This window comes from Gymnodraco acuticeps, unplaced genomic scaffold (genome assembly GCF_902827175.1).
Source record: "Gymnodraco acuticeps unplaced genomic scaffold, fGymAcu1.1, whole genome shotgun sequence".
Taxonomy (NCBI): Eukaryota; Metazoa; Chordata; class Actinopteri; order Perciformes; family Bathydraconidae; genus Gymnodraco; species Gymnodraco acuticeps.
Genome location: NW_022990126.1, coordinates 418,664 through 440,323, shown reverse-complemented (window position 1 = coordinate 440,323; position 21,660 = coordinate 418,664). Strand labels below are relative to the sequence as shown.

General features: G+C 40.6%; 1 protein-coding gene across 1 annotated transcript; it reads left to right on the top strand.

Annotated features, from left to right (window-relative positions):
* Nucleotides 1-13,334: 13,334 nt before the first annotated feature.
* calhm3 (calcium homeostasis modulator 3) lies at nt 13,335-17,567 on the top strand. The gene is made up of 4 exons (XM_034216730.1): nt 13,335-13,621; nt 14,269-14,396; nt 14,514-14,641; nt 17,118-17,567. The coding sequence occupies exons 1-4, from the start codon at nt 13,335-13,337 to the stop codon at nt 17,565-17,567; spliced, it is 993 nt and encodes a 330-aa protein (XP_034072621.1).
* The last annotated feature ends 4,093 nt before the right edge of the window (nt 17,568-21,660 follow it).

The following is a 21,660-nucleotide window of genomic DNA, read 5'->3' as shown; positions in this document are numbered from 1 at the left end:
AATTTGATTCTATTTGTGGGGGCACCCCCCCGGCGGGCACCCCCCCCGCGTTGTAAATGAGTGAGCCACACCGGAGTTGAGGATCTGTGGGGTTTATTCTCCCAAAAATATAATTAGCAGATGCCTTATTCCAAAGTGATTTACATTAGATTACATACATTTAACTACATTCTCCCTGGAGTAACTGAGGGCTAAGTGCCGAGTTCAAATCCCGCCTGGAACACCACCACTAGGATGTCTAACAAACAAACAAAATAAAATAAAATGTGTCTCGACTACACAACGCTTCAGATGTTCAGACAATTTGCAAAGTTTGCAGCATACTTGTTGCAAAGTTTGTACCCTTTGTCTTTACATCAGATTTTTCTTGGGCTTCCTGAACAAATATTCTAATGCCCTATCTTAAAGGGGACCTATCATGCAAAATGCACCTTTGTACGTCTTTTATACATGAATATGTGTCCCCGGTGTTCCAGGGAACTCACCAAGTGTCAGAAAACACAACCCTCTCTATTTTCCTCCTTAGCCAAATCTCTAAAAAAAAAGGGGCTGCAACGGATCTGAAAAAAACGGATCCAGATTTCAATACTTTTCTACGTCACAAAGACGTGCTCCGCTTATTGGTCAACTCTCCACCTATCAGGGGAATGAGCCACGGCCACGTGCATTGCCAAACCTCTCATTCGCATATACTATATAGGCTATCGGCAGGCTAAATCAACCCCAGTCACATCTGTGTTTTTGCCTGCTCTTGCCAGGATGTCTAACGGCCCGTCTACACAACACATCCTCACTCCCAGGTCGGCCTATGTTGACGTTATGTCAAGTCCCCTGTCGGCTTTTTCCAACGCAAGGGGGGGGGGCCTTAGCGTCCATTTTCAACGCAAGGGGGTGGGGCCTTAGCGTCCATTTTCAGCTTTCCGGGATGTCCATATGCTTCTATGGACGCTCATGGAAGCACGGCGTTCGTTTGTGTCGACTGCCCTTAAAGGCAATGTGAGCGTCCATTCTCATTGGATAACGGAGAATTGTACACCCGGAAGTAAGTATTCCCCTTACTGTCGATTGATTTTACAGTGATATCTGCACTACTCATCGACTAAAAAACACCAGATTATCCTTGTTAATTACACAGCATTGATTGGTTTAAATTGTGTGCAATGCTTTTGTATTTTTCCCCTTCGATTCGGAGAAACAAATGTTTTTTCGGAGTAAAGGATGGCAGAAGACACTACACTACCCAGAATCCCCAGCTATCGTTTGGACTACACCATGTGCTCTGTTTGACAAACCCCGTGATAGTCCTCAAGCTCTGTGATTGGAGTGTGTGCTCCGAGGGTTACGCCGAGCCTCGAACAGCACTTGAAATGGGATGGAGCAACGCAGACTGTCCAAAACTGGATTTGAACGGGTCCACCGCGTCCCCCCTCCCCCACCCTGTCCCCAGAACTACAAATGCTGGCTATTCTGTTTCGCAACATGTTCTGTATCTATGGCACGTCTCTACTGGGAGTTGTAGTTTTAAAAGACGTTTTCGTATTTCCCATAATAAGAAGTTGCCAGTATTAAACTGTGTACATCCCTGGAGGTTTAGGGGATAGGAAACACTCACATTTAAAACATATAATTAATAAATGGGTGAAAATTGCTTGTGCCCATAATGGGCAGCATTAATATATATACACACATGCCAGCTAAGGTCAGAAGAGCTTTATTTAACAGCTGGTCTTATGTTTGTGACCCCTGTTGTTAATTGATAACATTACATTAATTGATAAGCCTGAAACATGCACTTGTTAAGGTTCAGAGGCACATTTTGCAAATATGGCAGTAGCCATCGATCAGCTTAAGATAAGATATACTTTATTGATCTCAAGTTGGAACATTTGCGTTACATCAGCATGTGTAACAGTTAAATATGCAGTGGTGTTTATTTGTAAATCATTTAGTATAATCACACAAATTCTGTGTTTTATATTCAACAATTCTGTGTTCTTTATTTATTGATTGTTCAATACCTGACAAGGTCAGAGATGAAATATCTACATACATCTTATAAGAGTATAATACATTATGTATAATATCAGTTAAAATAAGTGCTTCAACATAGTTAACATTGCTGGAGGTACGCACAAATATTGATAGATGTCTTGTAATGCACTATTGAGGAACCTGCGACCCAAGTTTTTCATTCAATGCATAACTACACCATAGTTATAAACCTTAGAAAATCTTGAAATCTTGAAAGGGATGTGCAAAATAGTCATTATATACAGTCTTTAATGAACTATTAGTAGAGAATAACGAGTAATTAATATACTTTATAGGGATCCTATTAATATCTAATAATAAAAATAATGAAATTCAATAACCTGCTTTAACCACTAGGTGTCCCTTTATATCAGCTGTGCACCTTTATGGTGTAAATACAGCCTATCTACCAATTGGATCAAATATAAAAGTCAGCCGAATTAGTGTTGATACTGCAAGGAGACGTATTGTGTGAAAAGAAATGTAAGATGTTGTTTAATGGCTGATATATTTATGATCCACGTCACGTTTTCAGTTCCTCATGTTTGTCTAGAAGTCTTCTCATCAGGGCTCTATAAATACAGAACTACGGCAGATATGTAATATTTAATACAGCCGAACCGTGTATTACAATGCCGTTATGTGATGACTTCCAAAGAGAAAAGCAAGCACACTCGGAATAAAGTATTATTGTATTTTTTTTTAATGTTTTTGGTCTGTTTCCGTTATTTGTTAATGACGATGTGCTGTGAGATGTGAGACTGGAATTGCACAGGGGAAAATAACGTAGGCTATCTTTAGATGCGGATTTTGTTAAACTAATATGTTTTCGCTGTGGACCAACACTATACATTGACGGGGAAGGGGGGTAGCAATAAAGATAACACCATTAAACAGTTACACAACATAACAGAAATAATATCGATAGCAGCGTCCCTAGCAACCACCTTGGTAACAATGAAAACGTTATGGACGCAATTTCCTGAAGTAATCTTCGTAATAACTAGCAAACTAAAGATCATGTACATCCACTGCACACATAATCTGAAATAACAACTCATATTTCTCGCATCAAATGACATCAAAACGCATTTTAATGGCCAAACTAACTTTAAAATAGGCATTTTCCATCGAGAATAAAACGAAGTTCGGCCATGTTTTTTTTTCCTTCAGGGAGAAATTTGAAGATCACGTGACGTCAAACAGAGCACATGGTGTAGTCCAAACGATAGCTGGGGATTCTGGGTAGTGTAGTGTCTTCTGCCATCCTTTACTCCGAAAACATATTTGTTTCTCCGAATCGAAGGGGAAAAATACAAAAGCATTGCACACAATTTAAACCAATCAATGTTGTGTAATTAACAAGGATAATCTGGTGTTTTTTAGTCGATGAGTAGTGCAGATATCACTGTAAAATCAATCGACAGTAAGGGGAATACTTACTTCCGGGTGTACAATTCTCCGTTATCCAATGAGAATGGACGCTCACATTGCCTTTAAGGGCAGCCGACACAAACGAATGCCGTGCTTCCATGAGCGTCTATAGAAGCATATGGACATCCCGGAAAGCTGAAAATGGACGCTAAGGGCCCCCCCTTTGCGTTGAAAATGGACGCTAAGGCCCCCCCCCCTTGCGTTGGAAAAAGCCGACAGGGGACTTGACATAACGTCAACATAGGCCGACCTGGGAGTGAGGATGTGTTGGTCTACACTACAGGCGTCAAAAAATGCTTTCAACGCTTCGCCCATTCATATGAATGGGGTGACGTAGGATATTTTCAAACTTCGCCGAACTGCATTGTGGGTAGCATGGCAAGGCGTTGCAAGCATCGCGAGCGTCTATCGGCGTCAAAAGTTGAACAATGTTCAACTTTTGAGGCTCGATGCTTGCTCGAAGCTGGCGTCAGCCAATCAAATCCCGTTTTTGAAATTCCCGCCAGTACAAGCGCTAGCCAATCAAACCGCATGTATGCTGATCCCGCAGGTCTTGACTATTTTCCATATGTCATAAAATGGAGGACAAATTAATCATTGCCGTGGCAAATGTCCCAGTCTTGTATGACTGTACTCTGTTCACCTACCGGGACCTAAACCGGAGGAACCAGGCATGGCGGGAGGTGGCAGAGACAGTTGGTGAAACTGGTAGATTTTCTGGGGAGTTTATATCCAGTTTACTTCGTTTTAGCATTGAATGGACAGCTAGTAATGTAGCATAATAACATATAATATATATTAATATAATAATAAAAACACATTATAATAAGTATAAGCATAATATATAACATAACATATAATACATGCACAGCTATCAAGCATAGACAGTATATTTAGCCAGCTAGTAATGTAGCATAAAATATAATATATATTAATATAATAATAAAAAAATATTATATATAATATAATAAGTATAAGCATAATATATAACATATAATACATGCAGAGGGTGTCGTTTTTCTCATACTGATATTCTGAACAATCTGTGCTGTTGTATTTGCTGTAAAGTGTCTCTACTGTAGGCTAATTTTATTATATGTACAGCACTTTGGCTCGACCAAAAATCGTTTATAAATGTGCTATATAAATATATATATATCAAGCATAGACAGTATATTTAGCCAGCATGGAATGTAGCATAAAAATAGCATTCATTAATGGAGGAATAATTTAGTAAATTCAAGAAATTCACTTTATTATTTATTAACTTTATTATTTCATTTCATTTTATTAGATAATGTCTGCAAGAAGAGATGGAAGAGTCTGACGGACAGGTTCCGCAAGGAAAATAATATGGAGAAGGAGGCCAAAAGAAGCGGGGCAGGGTCTGCAGTGGGGTACAAGCCCTGGCGTTTCATGGCAGTGATGGGGTTTTTAACCCCATTCATCATAGACTGTGAGACGTCCAGCAATGTCCCCCGGCAGACCCTGCCTCCATCCACCCTGGTGGCAGAGGAAGAGAGCCAGGTAGACAGTGAGTCAGCCAGCCAGTCCACCAGTCAGTCCGCCAGCCAGTCCACCAGCCAGTCAGCCAGCCAGTCCGCCAGCCAGTCAGCCAGCCAGCCAGTCCACCAGCCAGTCCACCAGTCAGCCCGCCAGTCAGCCAGCAGCAGTCAGCCAGGAGGGGAATGCTGAGGTCCGGGGCAAAACACGGGGGAGGGGGAGGGAGATGTCCCCGTTTGAACGAAGTCTGCTGTCTGCTGTCAGCAATTACCAAGCAATTGCCCAGCCAACCCCACCAGTGGTGGAGGAGGACGAGGACAAATTGTCAAGAGCCTCTTGCCCACCATGAGGCAGATGACAAGGGCACAGAAAACCTGTGAAAACCTATTGAAATTATGAGTGGTTTATCAGTAAAAACAGGGCATCCCTCTCCTCTGTCATCATCCTATTGGACCTGTCTGCCGCATTCGACACGGTGAATCATCAGATCCTCCTTCGCACTCTCCAAAAACTTGGAGTTTCAGGCTCTGCACTTTCCCTCCTCACCTCATACCTGAAAGACCGCACCTACAGGGTGACTTGGAGAGGGTCTGAGTCCGACCCTTGTCAATTAACTACGGGGGTCCCTCAGGGCTCTGTTCTTGGTCCCCTCCTCTTCTCCGTGTACACAAACACGCTCGGATCAGTCATTAGCCCGCATGGTTTTTCTTACCACTGCTACGCTGATGACACCCAATTAATTCTGTCCTTTCCCCGCTCAGAGACCCAGGTCGTTGCACGCATCTCTGCTTGTCTAGCTGACATCTCTCAGTGGATGTCTGCTCACCACCTCAAGCTCAACCTTGACAAGACTGAGCTGCTCTTCCTCCCGGGAAAAGATTGTCCCACTCTTGACCTAACAATCAACATCGGCACCTCAGTTGTTTCCCCGACTCAGACTGCAAGGAATCTGGGTGTGACCCTAGATAACAACCTGTCCTTCACTGCAAACATCGCTGCTACAACCCGTTGCTGCAGATACACGCTTTACAACATCAGGAAGATACGTCCCCAGCTGACTCAGAAAGCGACTCAGGTTCTGGTCCAGGCTCTCGTCATCTCACGCCTAGACTACTGCAACTCCCTCCTGGCTGGTCTACCTGCATGTGCCATCCGACCTCTGCAGCTCATCCAGAATGCAGCGGCTCGTCTGGTCTTCAACCTTCCTAAATTCTCCCACACCACTCCGCTCCTCCGCTCCCTTCACTGGCTTCCGGTAACTGCTAGAATCCACTTCAAGACACTGGTACTTGCTTACCATGCTGCGAATGGATCTGGCCCTTCCTACATCCAGGACATGGTTAAACCGTACACCCCAGCGCGTGCACTACGCTCTGCATCGGCCAAACGACTCGTTGCACCCTCACTGCGAGGGGGACCCAAGTTCCCATCGGCGAAAACACGTGGGTTTGCTGTCCTGGCTCCAAGATGGTGGAATGAGCTCCCCATTGACATCAGGACAGCAGATAGCTTGCACATCTTCCGGCGCAGACTGAAAACTCATCTCTTTCGACTCCACTTCGAGCGTTAGAACTATTAACGAAGCACTTTTATACTAATAAAGGACTGGCTTACCTAAAGCCAGTTGAGTAGCACTTGAAATGTTTGGCTCTATGAAACCTGATGTACTTATATGATTCTGTTTTCTTCAAGGTTGTGTCTTCCTGGTCGAATGTACTTATTGTAAGTCGATTTGGATAAAAGCGTCAGCTAAATGCAATGTAATGTAATGAAAGAAAAAGGTTGTTAGTCATATCATAATATAATAATATCAATTCAAGAAACATGTTTATTAGGAATGTTTGATTTTAAAATGGCTCATTTGGAATATTTGCTCTTTAAAGAAAATGGGTAGCTCTTAAAAGAGCTTTTGGTTTGGAGGAGCCATGGTGACCCTACACCACTTTATGCTGCCATGACACTACACCCTCCTCATTCAAATAGGAGCAGAAGGTCTCCCGCAGTTGGATGGATTGGCGTGTGGCGTTGTTTGAGCCCATCATAGGTGCATCGCGCAGGGTTGGAGCTTCATCACTCGACTCTGCGACGACAGGGACGACAGGTGTGCGTGATGACCTTCCTATTGTCTTCCTGCGGAGGAAGTTGTGCAACACACAGGTGGCCTTCACACACACTCTGTTACCTCCGGGCTGGTGGTGATGACACGCCGGAACATTCTCCACTGAGATGAGAGGATGCCAAACGCACATTCAATAACCAACCTGGCCCGGCTGAGGCGGTAGTTGAACAGCCTCCTTTCACGCGTAAGCTGACGTCCAGGGAACGGACGCAGCAGGTTGTCCAGCAGCGGAAAAGCCTCATCTCCAACAAACACATGGGGAAGAAGGCCCAGCCGCTCTGCTCCTGGGATGACGGTGTCAGGTGGTAGCTGCAGACTGCCATCTCGGAGGCCCTCTCCAAAAGCGGAATTCCGCAGGCTCCCACCGTCGCTGCTCCTTCCAAAACCTCCGACATCCACTACCCTGAAGAGGTACTGGGCATCCACTACGCAACCTCCTTGACGATGACAGCCACTGTTGCATACCCGACCCGATAGCTGAATGCTATGGTCCCGTACGAGTCACCGGTTGCCAGGTACCTGAGAAAAAAGTAATATACAAGATTTAAAAAAAAAAAGGTTATACGCCACGCAGACACACACACACCACAGACACACCAAACACACACCACAGACACACACACACCACAGGCACACACATCACAGACACACACATCACAGACACACACACACACCACAGGCACACACATCACAGACACACACACACCACAGGCACACACACCACAGGCACACACACACCACAGGCACACACATCACAGACACACACCACAGACACACACATACACACCACAGGCACACACATCAGACACACACACACACCACAGGCAGACACACACCACAGGCAGACACACACATCACAGACACACACACACCACAGACACACACACACCACAGACACACACATCACACAGACCACAGACACACACATCACAGACACACACACCACAGACACACACATCACAGACACACACATCACAGACACACACACATCACAGACACACACACACACCACAGACACACACATCACAGACACACACATCACAGACACACACACACACACACACACACACACACACACACACACACACACACACACACACACACACACACACACACAGGGGAGCAATACTGCGTTTACCTAGCTATCTTAATTAATGTCATTCATCTGAACTACATCACAGACTTCATTCATCCATTGCATGCATTCTCTCTCTTTATATACAGAGTCATATTAAAGAAGTAGAAATACACAAAACGTACCGTAGGCAGATGGCGAGTCGCTCTGCGGGTCCGATTGACAAACGCATACGGGTGTCTGCCTTTGCAATCAGTGGACCGACTTTTCCGAGCAACTCGTCGAACGCGTCTTTGCTCATCCTGAAGTACTGCTGAAACAGTACACCATCCAGGCGGAGCTCTTGGACAAGAACGTGGTATTCCCCCCGTTGCAGACGTTTTCTGAGTATTGTATGTACCCAACAGCGACGCACTATACGTGGCCTCCTGCGAGACATTGCATAAACCAACGCTACCGTTGCTACAAAACCGGCATCCATTTTGGCAATAGTGTAGAAGAACCGGGCTTTTTTTTGCTTTGTATGCTGGGGGCGGGCGGGAGATTCCTGATTGGTTGTTGGTCGCCTTGGGCGCGAGAAATCGCCAAGCCTTCAGTCCTTGCTCTTGGCACATCTAACAATACTACATCATGCGATCTCAGACAATAGCTGCTTGCAACTCTCTGTGTTATCAGAGAGCAGATATAATATAGGAGTTTACCCAACAAAGCTTTATAAATAAACGTGTACCAATGACTGAGCCTCTTTACAGTAAGTGATGGCAAACCTGCCTTGGTATACAGGGTACAGTGATGAGTAAGTGCTTTACAATTTGTGACAAATCTCAGTGCGCTGTGATAGGCGGCATCTAACTTGTTCAGGCAATAGGCAGGTGCATTCATATAGATCAAATCACCATAGTCCAGCACAGGTCAAAAGGTCACAGCGACTAGCCTTTTCCTGGCTTCAAAAGAGAAACAGGACTTGTTTCTGAAAAAAAAACCTAGTCTAACCCTCAGCTTTTTAAGCAGGTTATTGACATGAAGTTTAAAAGTAAGACAATCATCAAGCCAGATACCAGCAAAACTATAAATAATAATCTAAGTTATTGAGTTTTAACATAATACTTCAGAATCTTAAAACCCCTTAACGTTTGTATGCAATTGTGCTAAATTCAACACTGGAATCAAGCAAATATTAATGTTTGCATGACATTAGTTATTTATATTTTGATATCACTTAATTACTCATTTAATACATTTAAGTCAAGCTAAGGTACATGTGATGGTAGCTAGTTAGTGCTCTTTCCTGTGAGGCCTCCTCCAAACAGCATAATAACCAGACTGTATCATTAAAACTAAGTACCAGTTCTAGATCCTTGACTTTAGACAAACAATTCAAAAGACAAAATGTATTTAAAGACCAATCTTTATTTGAATGTGCCTCTTAACCTGAGATATTAGTTATACAGTAATAGTATTGACAATCTAAAAAAACTGAGCAACTCAACAGTCAACTTTATGTTTCTTATTGTCTAAAGCATTTATTATTTTCATTTTTCCCCTCTCATATTCAGTGTGGACGGATTGAGACAGCATGGTGTCCAGAGAGCTGCTGAGACTTCAGGGAGAAACCTCCGTGTGATGGACGTCCTGTCTGTTGGTTTGGAGAGGACTGAGGGTCTTTCCTCTGCGAGGAGGACCAGGCTTGATGGAGGAGCCCATGCTGGGCAAAGCTGATACCAACTGCACAGGCCTAGTCGGTCACTTTATTTGACTAAATGTGTTTAATACATTTAATAGGTTTACACCTTCTGTCCATATGTGCTTTTTATTTAAAACATTTGATTAACTTTTGGTTCACATTTCAATAAATTGTATTTGTATTTGCACTCCTTTTGTCCATTATTCTTACTGAAAATGTTAGATTACACATTCACATCTGACTGAAGATTGGCCCCATTTATTTGTGACGTTGCAAAACAAGGTACATGTTGTGAAGCTCATAAAGTGAGGCAAATAGAAATAATCAGCTGATGGAGTGTAGATGTGGAAATAGCTGCATTCGATCAGCTGACTGTTTTTACAATAAAAGTAGTTTCTTAGTGAATGTCCTGTACTGGTCTTAAAATCTCATAACATCAGCTTTTAATGTTCCTCTTGGATGTTCTTCTTGACCCTCAGAGAAGGAGAACATGTCGTGTCTTTCAGGCATGTCCTTTCCTAACAAAAATGACAGGAAACATAAAACATATTATTGCAGAACAAGTGTGTTATTTATGAAAGCGGTGTGTTTGTGTGTTTAGGGGCTGTAGATATAATTATTTTGTAATTGTAATGTTTTTTTTTTATTTCAACAATGAGCTACAAAGACAATCAGATTATGAATGAACAGTATGAAGTTCATCAACATTGAAATATATGTTATTATCAAAATAATATTTAACTGTTACAAAACGTAGTGCAACTGTAGAAGCTTGCTCTGTCGTCTCACTGAAATAATCACTTTTACCACGTTTTTTACAGACAATATTGAGAGATAAATAGTAGCAGTTCTCACTATGTGTTAAATATCTTTGCCTTCAATACATTAAATTAGAAAGCTGACAAAGTCATATTGCTTGTTATCATCTAAATGTAACTTTTTGCATGGAAAAAACCCTCAACTTAACCGATGTGTAGGTGATCTAGTATTTAGTATTGTTTAATGGAATGTATATCAGTGTATTCAAGTCAATACTTCATTCATTTAAACCAATATCTTTCTTGATTCTTTGTACAGTATGAAAAAAAGAGTCTTTGTACCTGTGCTGAAGTTCACTGCTGTGAGGAGTCCAGTTCTGTCTCTCACTCTCTGGTCCAGCCTGTCTGCATCACCTGGACCCCTTAAACAAACAGATATATATGTAAAGTACCATGTGTACAAACAATATAACTGATTCTCTTCTGTTGAACATGTTGGATTGTGTATTGTCCGAGTCAGGGGCCTTTTTATTTTACTGTAACTTTGGAAGTTGTGTTACCAATGCTTACTGTTTATTTGATACCCATTTGGTAATGCAATTAATAAAAACAACAAGGTTTGGGTTCGTTCTTCAGATGACTGTGACGTTAACGTGTAACGTTAACGTCAATAATGAACTCCAGCTCAACCAACCATATTGTAATATCTAAGTAATCATCTTGAAATATGACATTAATAATTGTAATATACACACATCTTATTGTGAGGTTGATTTCACATACACTACTTCGACATTAGCTTGTCTACATACTTGAGCATAGCCAATTTAAATTAACCTTAGATGCATACAGTTTCTACCTACATAATAAAATATCTCTAAGTTACAAGGATGTCACCTTATTTTATCAACCTCAAACAGAAGCCGTTTGTTCAACAGTATTATCCCACTTAACATTTGTCTATTTCGTTTTAACCTTTATATATACACAGTCTATTATTTTAACTTGGAGGCTACGATTACAATCGTTAGCACCGATGTAGCTACCACTAGCTTACATGCTAACCCAAGCCTTACCATTCATTACGTAGCTGATTAAAATCATTAATACATAAATAAAGCACTCGAATTTCACTTACCGCATTCATGCACCGTCTGTTTTAACCGCAGAGCGAGTCACAATAGTCCGATATATAAGCATGAAGAACAAACAGCCACGGCCGGCTTCAAGTTGTGTTTCCTGGATGAGCTGAGCAGGCAGAGTCCCTGTAGCTAGCTTCACGGAGCAGCTAGCAGAGAGACAAGAAGCTAACAGCAGCAGTCACTTCACAGAGCCGTCACTCAATGTGACCACGCCCTAATTTATGCACAAACTTTAAGACCTAATATAAATAAAAGGGTCGCGTTAGAAAACAATTCACTCACAGATCCATAATCATGAAGGTGGAATCTAACTATATCAATAATAAAATGTATGGAGCCAGGGGTAGAAACATGTTTTTTTCTGCTGTAAAGTTGGGCATTTTAACATGGGGGTCTATGGAAATTGCTCCTTTCTGCAGCCATCGCCTATTGGCCAATATATGAACTGCAGTGTGTGGCACTTCCGTATTGGCTTCCCGGCTATTCCCCAGAGTTTGCCGCTTGGTGTGAACGTAAACCGAACCTTCTGAAAAATGAAACAATGTAACAAACTGTCGTCTGGTGCGCACCAGAGAAGCGGACTATTAGGTGTGAATGCACCCTCAGAGTACAACAATTAAAATAAAATGATTTGCTTACTTTATATTGTTTTTTTCCAAGCATTTGCTGAATAACATTGTTGTATCAAGTTGCCACTTTCTGGGTAGAATTTTGCTTGACCATTTCAAGATCATGCCATGTTCAAAAACATTTCAAGTTACCTTTACATATTGGCAATTGCGCTTTAGCTATGTGGTCAGATCATTCTCGAATCAAATAAATGCTCGCAGAAGGATTTACTAAATGTAATTTGGGATTTATATAAAGATATCCGTCAACAAAAATATTTTTCAAAATGCACATAAACATTAAATGTTTTATATAAATGAAGAAACTAATCCATATAATATTGCACAAATATATTTTTGATCCACACATTAATATTTATTTTAAATAAACATCCATAAATATATATTTTTAAAAGTGTTCACAAATTTCATCCAACCCATATTGTTACACCTACAGGAGCTTTTCTCCCATTCCAATGTAGGCATCAATAAGAAGTTGGTCCCCCCTTTTGCAGCTTCCACTCTTCTTTTAGTGGTTGATCCTTTGTACGGTCCCATATGCTTTGAATTTTTGTTTCAGGCCCGGTCATGATACAATAGAGCCAAAACAGGAAGTCCTTGTCTCTGTGAGAGCCTGTGACAGTGGGGCAGGGTGTGGCCGCACTCTGTGCCCTGCTCGGTGTTCATGCGTTCATACACTCCTTGATCACTCAGGACTAACTCCAGCAGTAGCTCAGCTTTTTAACTGAGACTGCTAAATGTGGATTTAAGACTTCTCTTCACAAAGGTTTGGTTTAAATTGTGGTAAGGTGAACTGTCAATTAAATCTCATTTTATTTACAAGTTTCCTTTTTAAAAAGCATACTTTTTACAGAAACTAAAACATTTAGGATAAATGAATACCGGAATTAAATTCTGTCACCACAGCTGGAATTAAAAGACCAGCAGCAGTTTTTGTCATTACCCACACTATCCTATCTATGGATCGTCTGAAGTTAGTCCTGCAGTACTTTCAGTCCAATTCTGAGTCAATTTCCAATGGCATCTGTATTATCCTGGCCCTGGTCAGTGTCAAGCTGTACACCAGCTTTGACTTTAACTGCCCTTGCCTTCCTCAGTACAACAAGCTGTACTCTCTAGGTGTGATGATTGTGCCCCCCATCATACTCTTTTTCCTGGGGGTCCTAGTCAACAGACATACAGGAGTCATGATGGAGGAGTGGATGAGACCCGTTGGGAACAGATCTAAAAATCCTGCTGTGGTAAAGTGAGTCAAGGTTTTACTAAAACACTCAGAGGATTGTTTTCCTAATCAAATCCCTGTAACTAGTATCCTTTCAAGGTCATGTTTGGATGTACTTCTTACTCTTTTGAGGGCATAGTAAACTGAACAATACCATTGGTACATGTTGAAAGTTCTTATTGATTTTCATTAATCAATCTTGTCATTACAATACATATAATACAGAGCTAGAGTTGCAGTGATTGAGAGATCACTTAAATATATATAAATGACCTCTTTAACTATTAAGTAAGTCATTGATTTGGTAAATATTCTTGAAGATCTATGAAACTTTTAGATCTTTTCAAATATATACTGCACAAGTTAATGAGTGTGCAATAAGGTTTACTCTTAGACCTCTGAAATGAATTAGTCTCTGTTAATCATGTTTCTTTGCTGGAGTCAAAAAGAAACGTCACAACAAATAGTTCAAAGATTTTTCTGTTAATCTCAACAATTAAGCTGTTTCAATACTTGAAAGTCATGTAATAATAGCATTTGTCACTTTGTTTACAAAGTTCTGTGTCCACGAAAGGGATAAATCAGTCCTTGTTCAGGCTAAAACGAGAGGGAGGGAAACCAGGAGGCAAAATAAGCATTTGGGATTACATTAAACTAATGTCTTCCTGCAGGTACCTGTTCTCAGCCATGATACAGAGGGCCCTGCTGGCCCCCATGGTGTGGATCCTGGTCACTCTGCTGGATGGAAAGATCTTCATCTGTGCCTTTAGTGTTAGTGTAGACCCTGCACTCTTCTCAGGTATCAGTAACATTCTACATAGCGAACACATATTCAATGATTACTCTCACTACAATCTAAACTGTTACTGATGGAACGTTATTGTTCAGTACGATATCTCGTGGTATGTTTCCTCAGGTTTGCCCAACAACACAGGTCTGGATGTGATCAAAATCATGGCCAAAGTGCCCTGCAAGGAGGACATTATCTTCAGGAACAGCTCTTTCCGCAAAGCAGTCTCTCGTTACGTTCGCTGCTATTCCCAGGTAAGCTTTTACAACCTCAGCGAGCACACTAACACATTCATGTACTTGTATTCTCATGAAGAGCTTCTATCAGCTTTATGCTCTGTCAGACCGGGTTTTGGGATCATTTAAACCAAAAACATTGTCAGAAGTGCTGTGATACAGGTTTCAGGCTTAACTGAAGCTTGTTGGTTTACCGGGAGATATCATAGGCTCCTGTCATTACCCAGAGGCCTGACATCCACACTGGGCTTCATTTGGATGTTCTAGAGCACCTTATTTAGGTTTATGATTATGTAATGGAATATAATAATAATAATAATAATATATTATTGTTATTATTAATTATAATTTATTTTGAAAATGTTTTCGTAAATTACTTGTTTAAAAATGTAGCCCACCATATGGACAAAATATTAAACATTAACTTGTCAGTGCTTTCTGGTGGACAAACTTTACATTTTTCTAACTGATGTTAAACTTATCTTTAACATTTATTTTATGCAGATGAAAATGTTATTAATTGTTCATCCTTTTCTACAGAGCAAACTCTTGACTTCCTCCAATCTGCCTTTGATGTTTTGCAATCCCATTTGACTCAAGTCAGTATTAAATGCAGACAAATCCAAAGTCATGATATTCTCAAATGGCAAGAAGTTAACTTCTATTCTCCCCAAGATGTCTTCTGTTCAAAGGACTGACATCGAAATGGTCACTACATACAAATACCTAGGTTTTATTATTGTCACACACTGAAAATGTTGTTTCAAAGCTAAAAATTAAATTAACTTTATTTTACAGAAACAAATCCTGTTTCTCCCTTCAGGCAAGGAAACATTTGATTTCTGCAATGTTTGTACCGGATTTGGATTATGGATATTTGCTTTACATGAATGCCTCTGACCAGTGACTAAAGAATTTGGATACTGTGTACCATTGTGCATTACGTTTTGTTACTGGATGTTGATATTGTGTACACCACTGCACTTTGTATGCTGCTGCTAAATGGCCATCTTTGTCTGCACGCAGACATGTTTTATATGTAAATCTCTCCTTGGGCTGGTTCCCTCTTATATTTGCACATATATGTCCCAAGCTATTATTCAGATATTGGTTCCTAAAATGAAAACAGAACTAGTGAAAAAAGCTTTTTAAATATGCTGCCCCTTCTGCCTGGAATAATGTTCAGAAGGAGCTGAAACTGTCATATGTTATCACTATGTTCAAGTCCATCTCAATTAGACTTTTACCTGGTTAAATAAATGATATAAACTATATAGATAAAAGTATTGGGACACTCCTCTTAATCATTGAATTCAGGTGTTTCATTCAGTCCCATTGCCACAGGCAGGGGCGTTTCCTGTGTTTTTAAAGGTGGAAACATTAGGGGCTTTAAAAACACTTGATTTTCCAAATAAATCATTAACTATGTACAATTATTAGAAGTTGTTAGTAATTTGATTAAACAGAAAAAAAGGATGGAAGGAGGAAATAAGTTAATCGATTACATTTTTGTTTAATACATTTTAATCATCACAAGTAAATATATGACTGCTACCTTCATACCACCAAGGAGGAAGTCCCATCAATGGGTTCACTGAATACACTTGTCTATGAAGGGATTATGAGGTGTCTCCTCATTCTAACAAACTAATTATGAATTATGAATTATAATTAAAGAATTAATAGCACATTTGAAAAGGATGTTGCACAAAAAACTAATTACTCAACATTTAAAAATAACTAGCTATAATCAAACCTTGTTTTGGCTTCCTGATATTTTGAAGCTAATCAAATATCAGGAGATGCCAATTAATGATTCACCTACTGTATATGTCAATCATTATAACAGTATGCATATTTACACACAATATACATGACAATTTCTTTCTTGCTGAGCTTAGTATGAGTAGAAAGCAAACATAAATGTCAAAACCTTTTCTCTGCAGTTGAATCACACTGAATGCCTTTGAATTTTCTTGGTTTACTGTACCTGCCTTTTGAAAATGGATTAGCACTGGATTGGAGTTACCTTATCTTATGAAAGTTCAGCCACTTTGGCATATATGACTACACTATTTATAGTAATACCATCATTTTAAAATACATCAAAACTAAAATATGGCAGGTCAAAAGCATACTTTCCCATACTGCAAGACATTAAAACCAATTGAGGGTGGTGTAGCTGCCGTACCAGGCCGTGATGCAGCCAGTCAGGATACTCTCTATGTACCTGTATACATGTTGATGTATCCTTGGGCAACATACTTAACTCCAAGTTGCTCCTAATGATAATGTTGTGTGAATGTGTGAATGTTACCTTCCTTGATCATGGGACACCTTGCATGGCAGCCTCTGCCTCTGAAAGAATGGGTGTGAATGGGTGAATGCTGAGTTGTATATGTAAAAGCCCTTTGAGGAGTCCGAAAGACTGGACCGAGTGCTTTATAAATTGTTGTTGTTGCTTTGTGTAATTAATTTTGCTCGCCCTGTTTAGGCAGTTGGCTGGTCCATCCTCCTCTTCCTGATTGTGCTTGGAGCCATGGGACGCCTCATCAAGCCCTACTTCGATGACCACGCCACCTCTCTGCAGACACGCTACTGGAGCAACTACCTGGACGTGGAGCAAAAGCTCTTTGAGGAAACCTGTGTCCTGCATGCTCGTGACTTCGCCCGGAAGTGTGTGGTGCAGTTCTTCGAGGACATGAGGGAGGACGCCGTACTCCGTCTCCCGCAACCGCTTTTCCTCAGAAACTCCAGAGAGGAGTGGGATGATAAAGAAGAGGAGAGGCTTCACGGAGTGTCGAAGCAGGAGCAGGTGGACCAGCTGCTGAACAAGTGGTACCACAGTAAACCTGAACTAGATGTCACCAGAATGGCACACAGACCCAGGACCTGTGTGACCTGGGAGGACAGAGAAGGGAGGACTTTATACTCGGATGTCTAGGACACATTCGGAGATGTAAAGCTAAAGTTCCACTTACTAATGATGCCAAGCTTTCAGCTACATCTTCACAAAAGGAGCATGAATTAAAAATATATATAAATTAAATGATGTTACTACTGAAATGTTAAGGTAAATAAGATGCAGAATCAAAAACAGACATGCAGGTAGTACACTCAGAAGCCAATAACACACACACACACACACACACACACACACACACACACACACACACACACACACACACACACACACACACACACACACACACACACACACACACACACACACACACACATTACATTAAGGCAAGGCAGTATACACATTTAGAAACAGGAATGAATAAAAATGTGCCATTGGCTCCTAGAGGACTGCAAAGGGCTGCTCTTGGAGGCTGGCGGTTTTCCAGGCTAATTTGAATGTCAGAGTGTGGTGCAGCTGGTTTTGCATTCAGGTTGTTGACTTGGAACTTACTCACACAGATTTATTGAAAACCTGAACATTAGTGTACAGACTCACAAATATTCAATTTTTACTTTTTATAAAGTCTGCTTTAAAGATACATTATTTTACACTCGGTACTGTTTAGATGATGGTTAGGTATTTGGTCATCGACAGAAGAATTCATATTTTTGCTCCCCATATGCGTTTTCCACTGGGGAGGACACCAAAGGGCAGTCCTGCCTCATTGCAGTTTCAACAAGAAAGTCCAAAAAATAATATAATTTAGAACTGACAACATATAATTAACTTTTTTATAATAATAATATATAACATTTAAAAACGCATCCTTATTCTGCAATTCTTAAATGCATACATTTGTTTAGTACATCTTATTGAAGTCACTTTATCTTAATAACACATCTTGAGAAATAAATATTGATAAAGTATGTTTAATGTGAACTTTGCAACTAAATAAGTGGTCTACTTAACTTAAATCTTAGGTTCAAAATGTCCGGTAATAATTAGGGATGCTCCGATCGATCGGCCACCTATCATTATTGGCCGATATTCACTCTTAATAGTTTGATCGGTGCTCTCTATAAAGGCTGATCAGGAGAGCCGATCAGATGACGCAAAATACATGAGACTTTTCTCTGTGCGATGTAAAAGAAGCTCGCCGAAATGGCTTCACCGGTCTGGCAGTTTTTCAAGGTGTCCGAAAAAGACAACAAAATAGCTATATGCAACGTGTGTGAAGCAGAAAGAGAGAGAGAGATCAGGATCAGCTGCTGCTGACAGAGAACACGCAGCTCTACCGGATCACCTGCAGCTCCGCCCGCTGTGACGGACCAAAGAGCAGAGAAAAACACACACTAACGGCCCGTCTACACTACAGGCATAAAAAAATCTTGAAGCTGGGCGTGTCTGAGGCTTGGCGATTTCTCGCGACCAACAACCAATCACATGAATCTCCCGCCCCCGACATACAAAGCAATAGCAATGTTAAAACGAAGTAAACTGGATATAAAATCCCCAAACAGACGAAAACCTACCAGTTTCACCCACTGTCTCTGCCACCTCCCTCCATGCCTGGCTCCTCCGGTTTGTATCCCGTTAATAGTTATGGTCGTAAAGAACCGGGTGATTTGCTACCGTAATTTCTCGTTTGGAATATGAGGAAATGAACTGCGGTCTGGCTCTCCCAGCTTGCACGCGGTTTGATTGGCTAGCGCTTGTACTGGCGGGATTTGCATAAACGGGATTTGATTGGCTGATGCCAAGCATCGAGCCTCAAAAGTTGAACATTGCTCAACTTTTGATGCTCGCGATGCTTGCAAAGCCACGCTCCGCTCCCCACAATGCAGTTCGGAGAAGATTCAAAATCAACTACGTCACCCCATTCAAGTGAATGGGCGAAGCGTTGAAAGCATTTTTCGATGCCTGTAGTGTAGACGAGCCGTAAGAGTTAGATCTAACACACTTAGCTATTTTATCTACCTCTGGAACAAGCTAAACTAAATATGTTTATTCTTCACTTACTGGATCATTGAGCTGCATGAGACGGATATGGACCGGCTGTCAGGAGAGGGAGAGAGGTTCTGTTTATTTATCCTGTGTTAAAATCCAAAGTGAATGTAAAGTTTTGAACAATGTACTTCATCTACTATAAGTAGTTTGTTTGAATGTAATAATTATGTTATTTGTTGTTTGTGGAAGCGCATCATTTATTGAAAAATGATTCTGAACTTTTCGATCTGTTACGATTATAAACTGATTATTATTGAAACATGACCGGTAAGTTTCTAATTTGTCCGGTAAAATAAATTACTTCTGGACACTTGACCGGCAAGAAAAAATCCTAGCGCTAACCCTGGTCCGTCCCCGTCGTTGTATCACTTTTTTCCACTGTTTTTTTCACACCACTGGATATTTATTTGTTGCACTTTATCGTCTGTCGCTTTTTTTTAGCTTTAGCGACTGGTCTGCACCTGTAGTTTTTTTCACTTTTTCCTACTGTTATTTTATTAACTTTTTTCGACATGTCGGTTTTTTCACCACTTTTGGCTGCAGTTTTTTTCAGTTTTTTTTCACTGTCGATTTTTCACTTTTTTTTAAAAAACAGTTAGTTAACTGTCAATGTTTTTTTTTCTTCTTTTAACAACATTGACAGTTACCTAACTGGTTTTCAACAGACAGACAGACAGACGATAAAGTGCAAACAAATTCTTTTTTCTTTTTTCAACTGTCGTTTATTTTGCCTTTTAGAACATTTTATTTTTCCCATTTTTTGACTGTCAACTTTCAAATTTTTAGAAACTGCTAGCGCTGTATTTTTTTTCTTCACTTTGTTCTATTGTAAATTGTTTCACTACATTTAAAAAAAACTAAATTCTAATTTCGTTTTTTTCACAGGTTTAAAAAAAATGATTTGACTTTCATTTTTTATTATTTTTTCGTCAGGTCAGGGACAAAGGTACTTTGACCGTTTTTTTTTTTTACCCAGAAACGGTTCGTTTTTTTGTTCTCCTCTGAGGGCCGTACAAATTATTGACCTCTGCTTAAAAATACTAAAATCACAGCCCACTCATTTCACCTTTCTTTCATGCTGTGCAAAGAAAAAGCAACCTCTTAATCCAGATATTTTACCATGACTCACGTATGCATGCACGTGCACGGTTGTGGCATGACCACCAAAACAGAAAGATATGGACACAAGATGTGTGCAAATGTATTTAGACTCCTGTGAACATGATTTAAGTGGGGGGGACCTAACCTCCTCTAGGGGGATCTGGGGGCATGCTCCCCCGGGAAGATTTGTTTTTTTAAATGTTGAAGTTAAAAGCATCAATCTGGTGCACTTTGAGAGCAACATTAGGAGAGCTATGGAAACATCTCTCAACACCCATATGAAACAGAACTGTAAGCAGATTTACTTTTTCTTTATGGATATTTTACAAATCACTCCCCTTTAAACTGTATTCTTGTTTATTCATAACAACTTTTTTTTACTGTCATATAGTATGTCATACCTGTTTACTTTATTATCTTATTTTTTTATAATAATGATCATAAAGATGTGCCTTTACCTCACTGGTTGTAGAAAAAGCTTCTTATATTCGTTAGCATAGCTAGCTAACCAGATGATAATAACAAAGAAGTTATTGACTGTATAATCAGTATGACAGATGAACAGATCGCCACTGGGCTTTCAACTAAAGACACAGACACGCAGAAACTGCAGCATGTGTACGGCTCCTTATCGGTACTGCAATTTTTGGAAGTGCCGGAGCGGAGCGGCGTTCTGGTGCTCTCCGTCAGAACTACACCCCTGTCAGACGAGACATATACCACGTGATGACACGTTAGGCTCGTGTTGTGTTCATGGACCCTGACCTTGGCCAGGAAAAACAGGTACTCACTTGTTTAATTTTTTTGCGGTCTAGATTTCTTTAATTTTTTTCTTTTTTGCGTGTGTTTATAAATTACCTCAAGGGCCACACCAAATGGTCTCGCGGGCCGTATACGGCCCGGGGGCCGGAGGTTCCCCACCCCTGCTTTAGACAGTGCAAACATGACGAGCTTCTGCTATCTTTGATGAGCGTTAACATTATTTTTGGCCATACATTTTTCACAAGACTGATAAAGTTGGAAT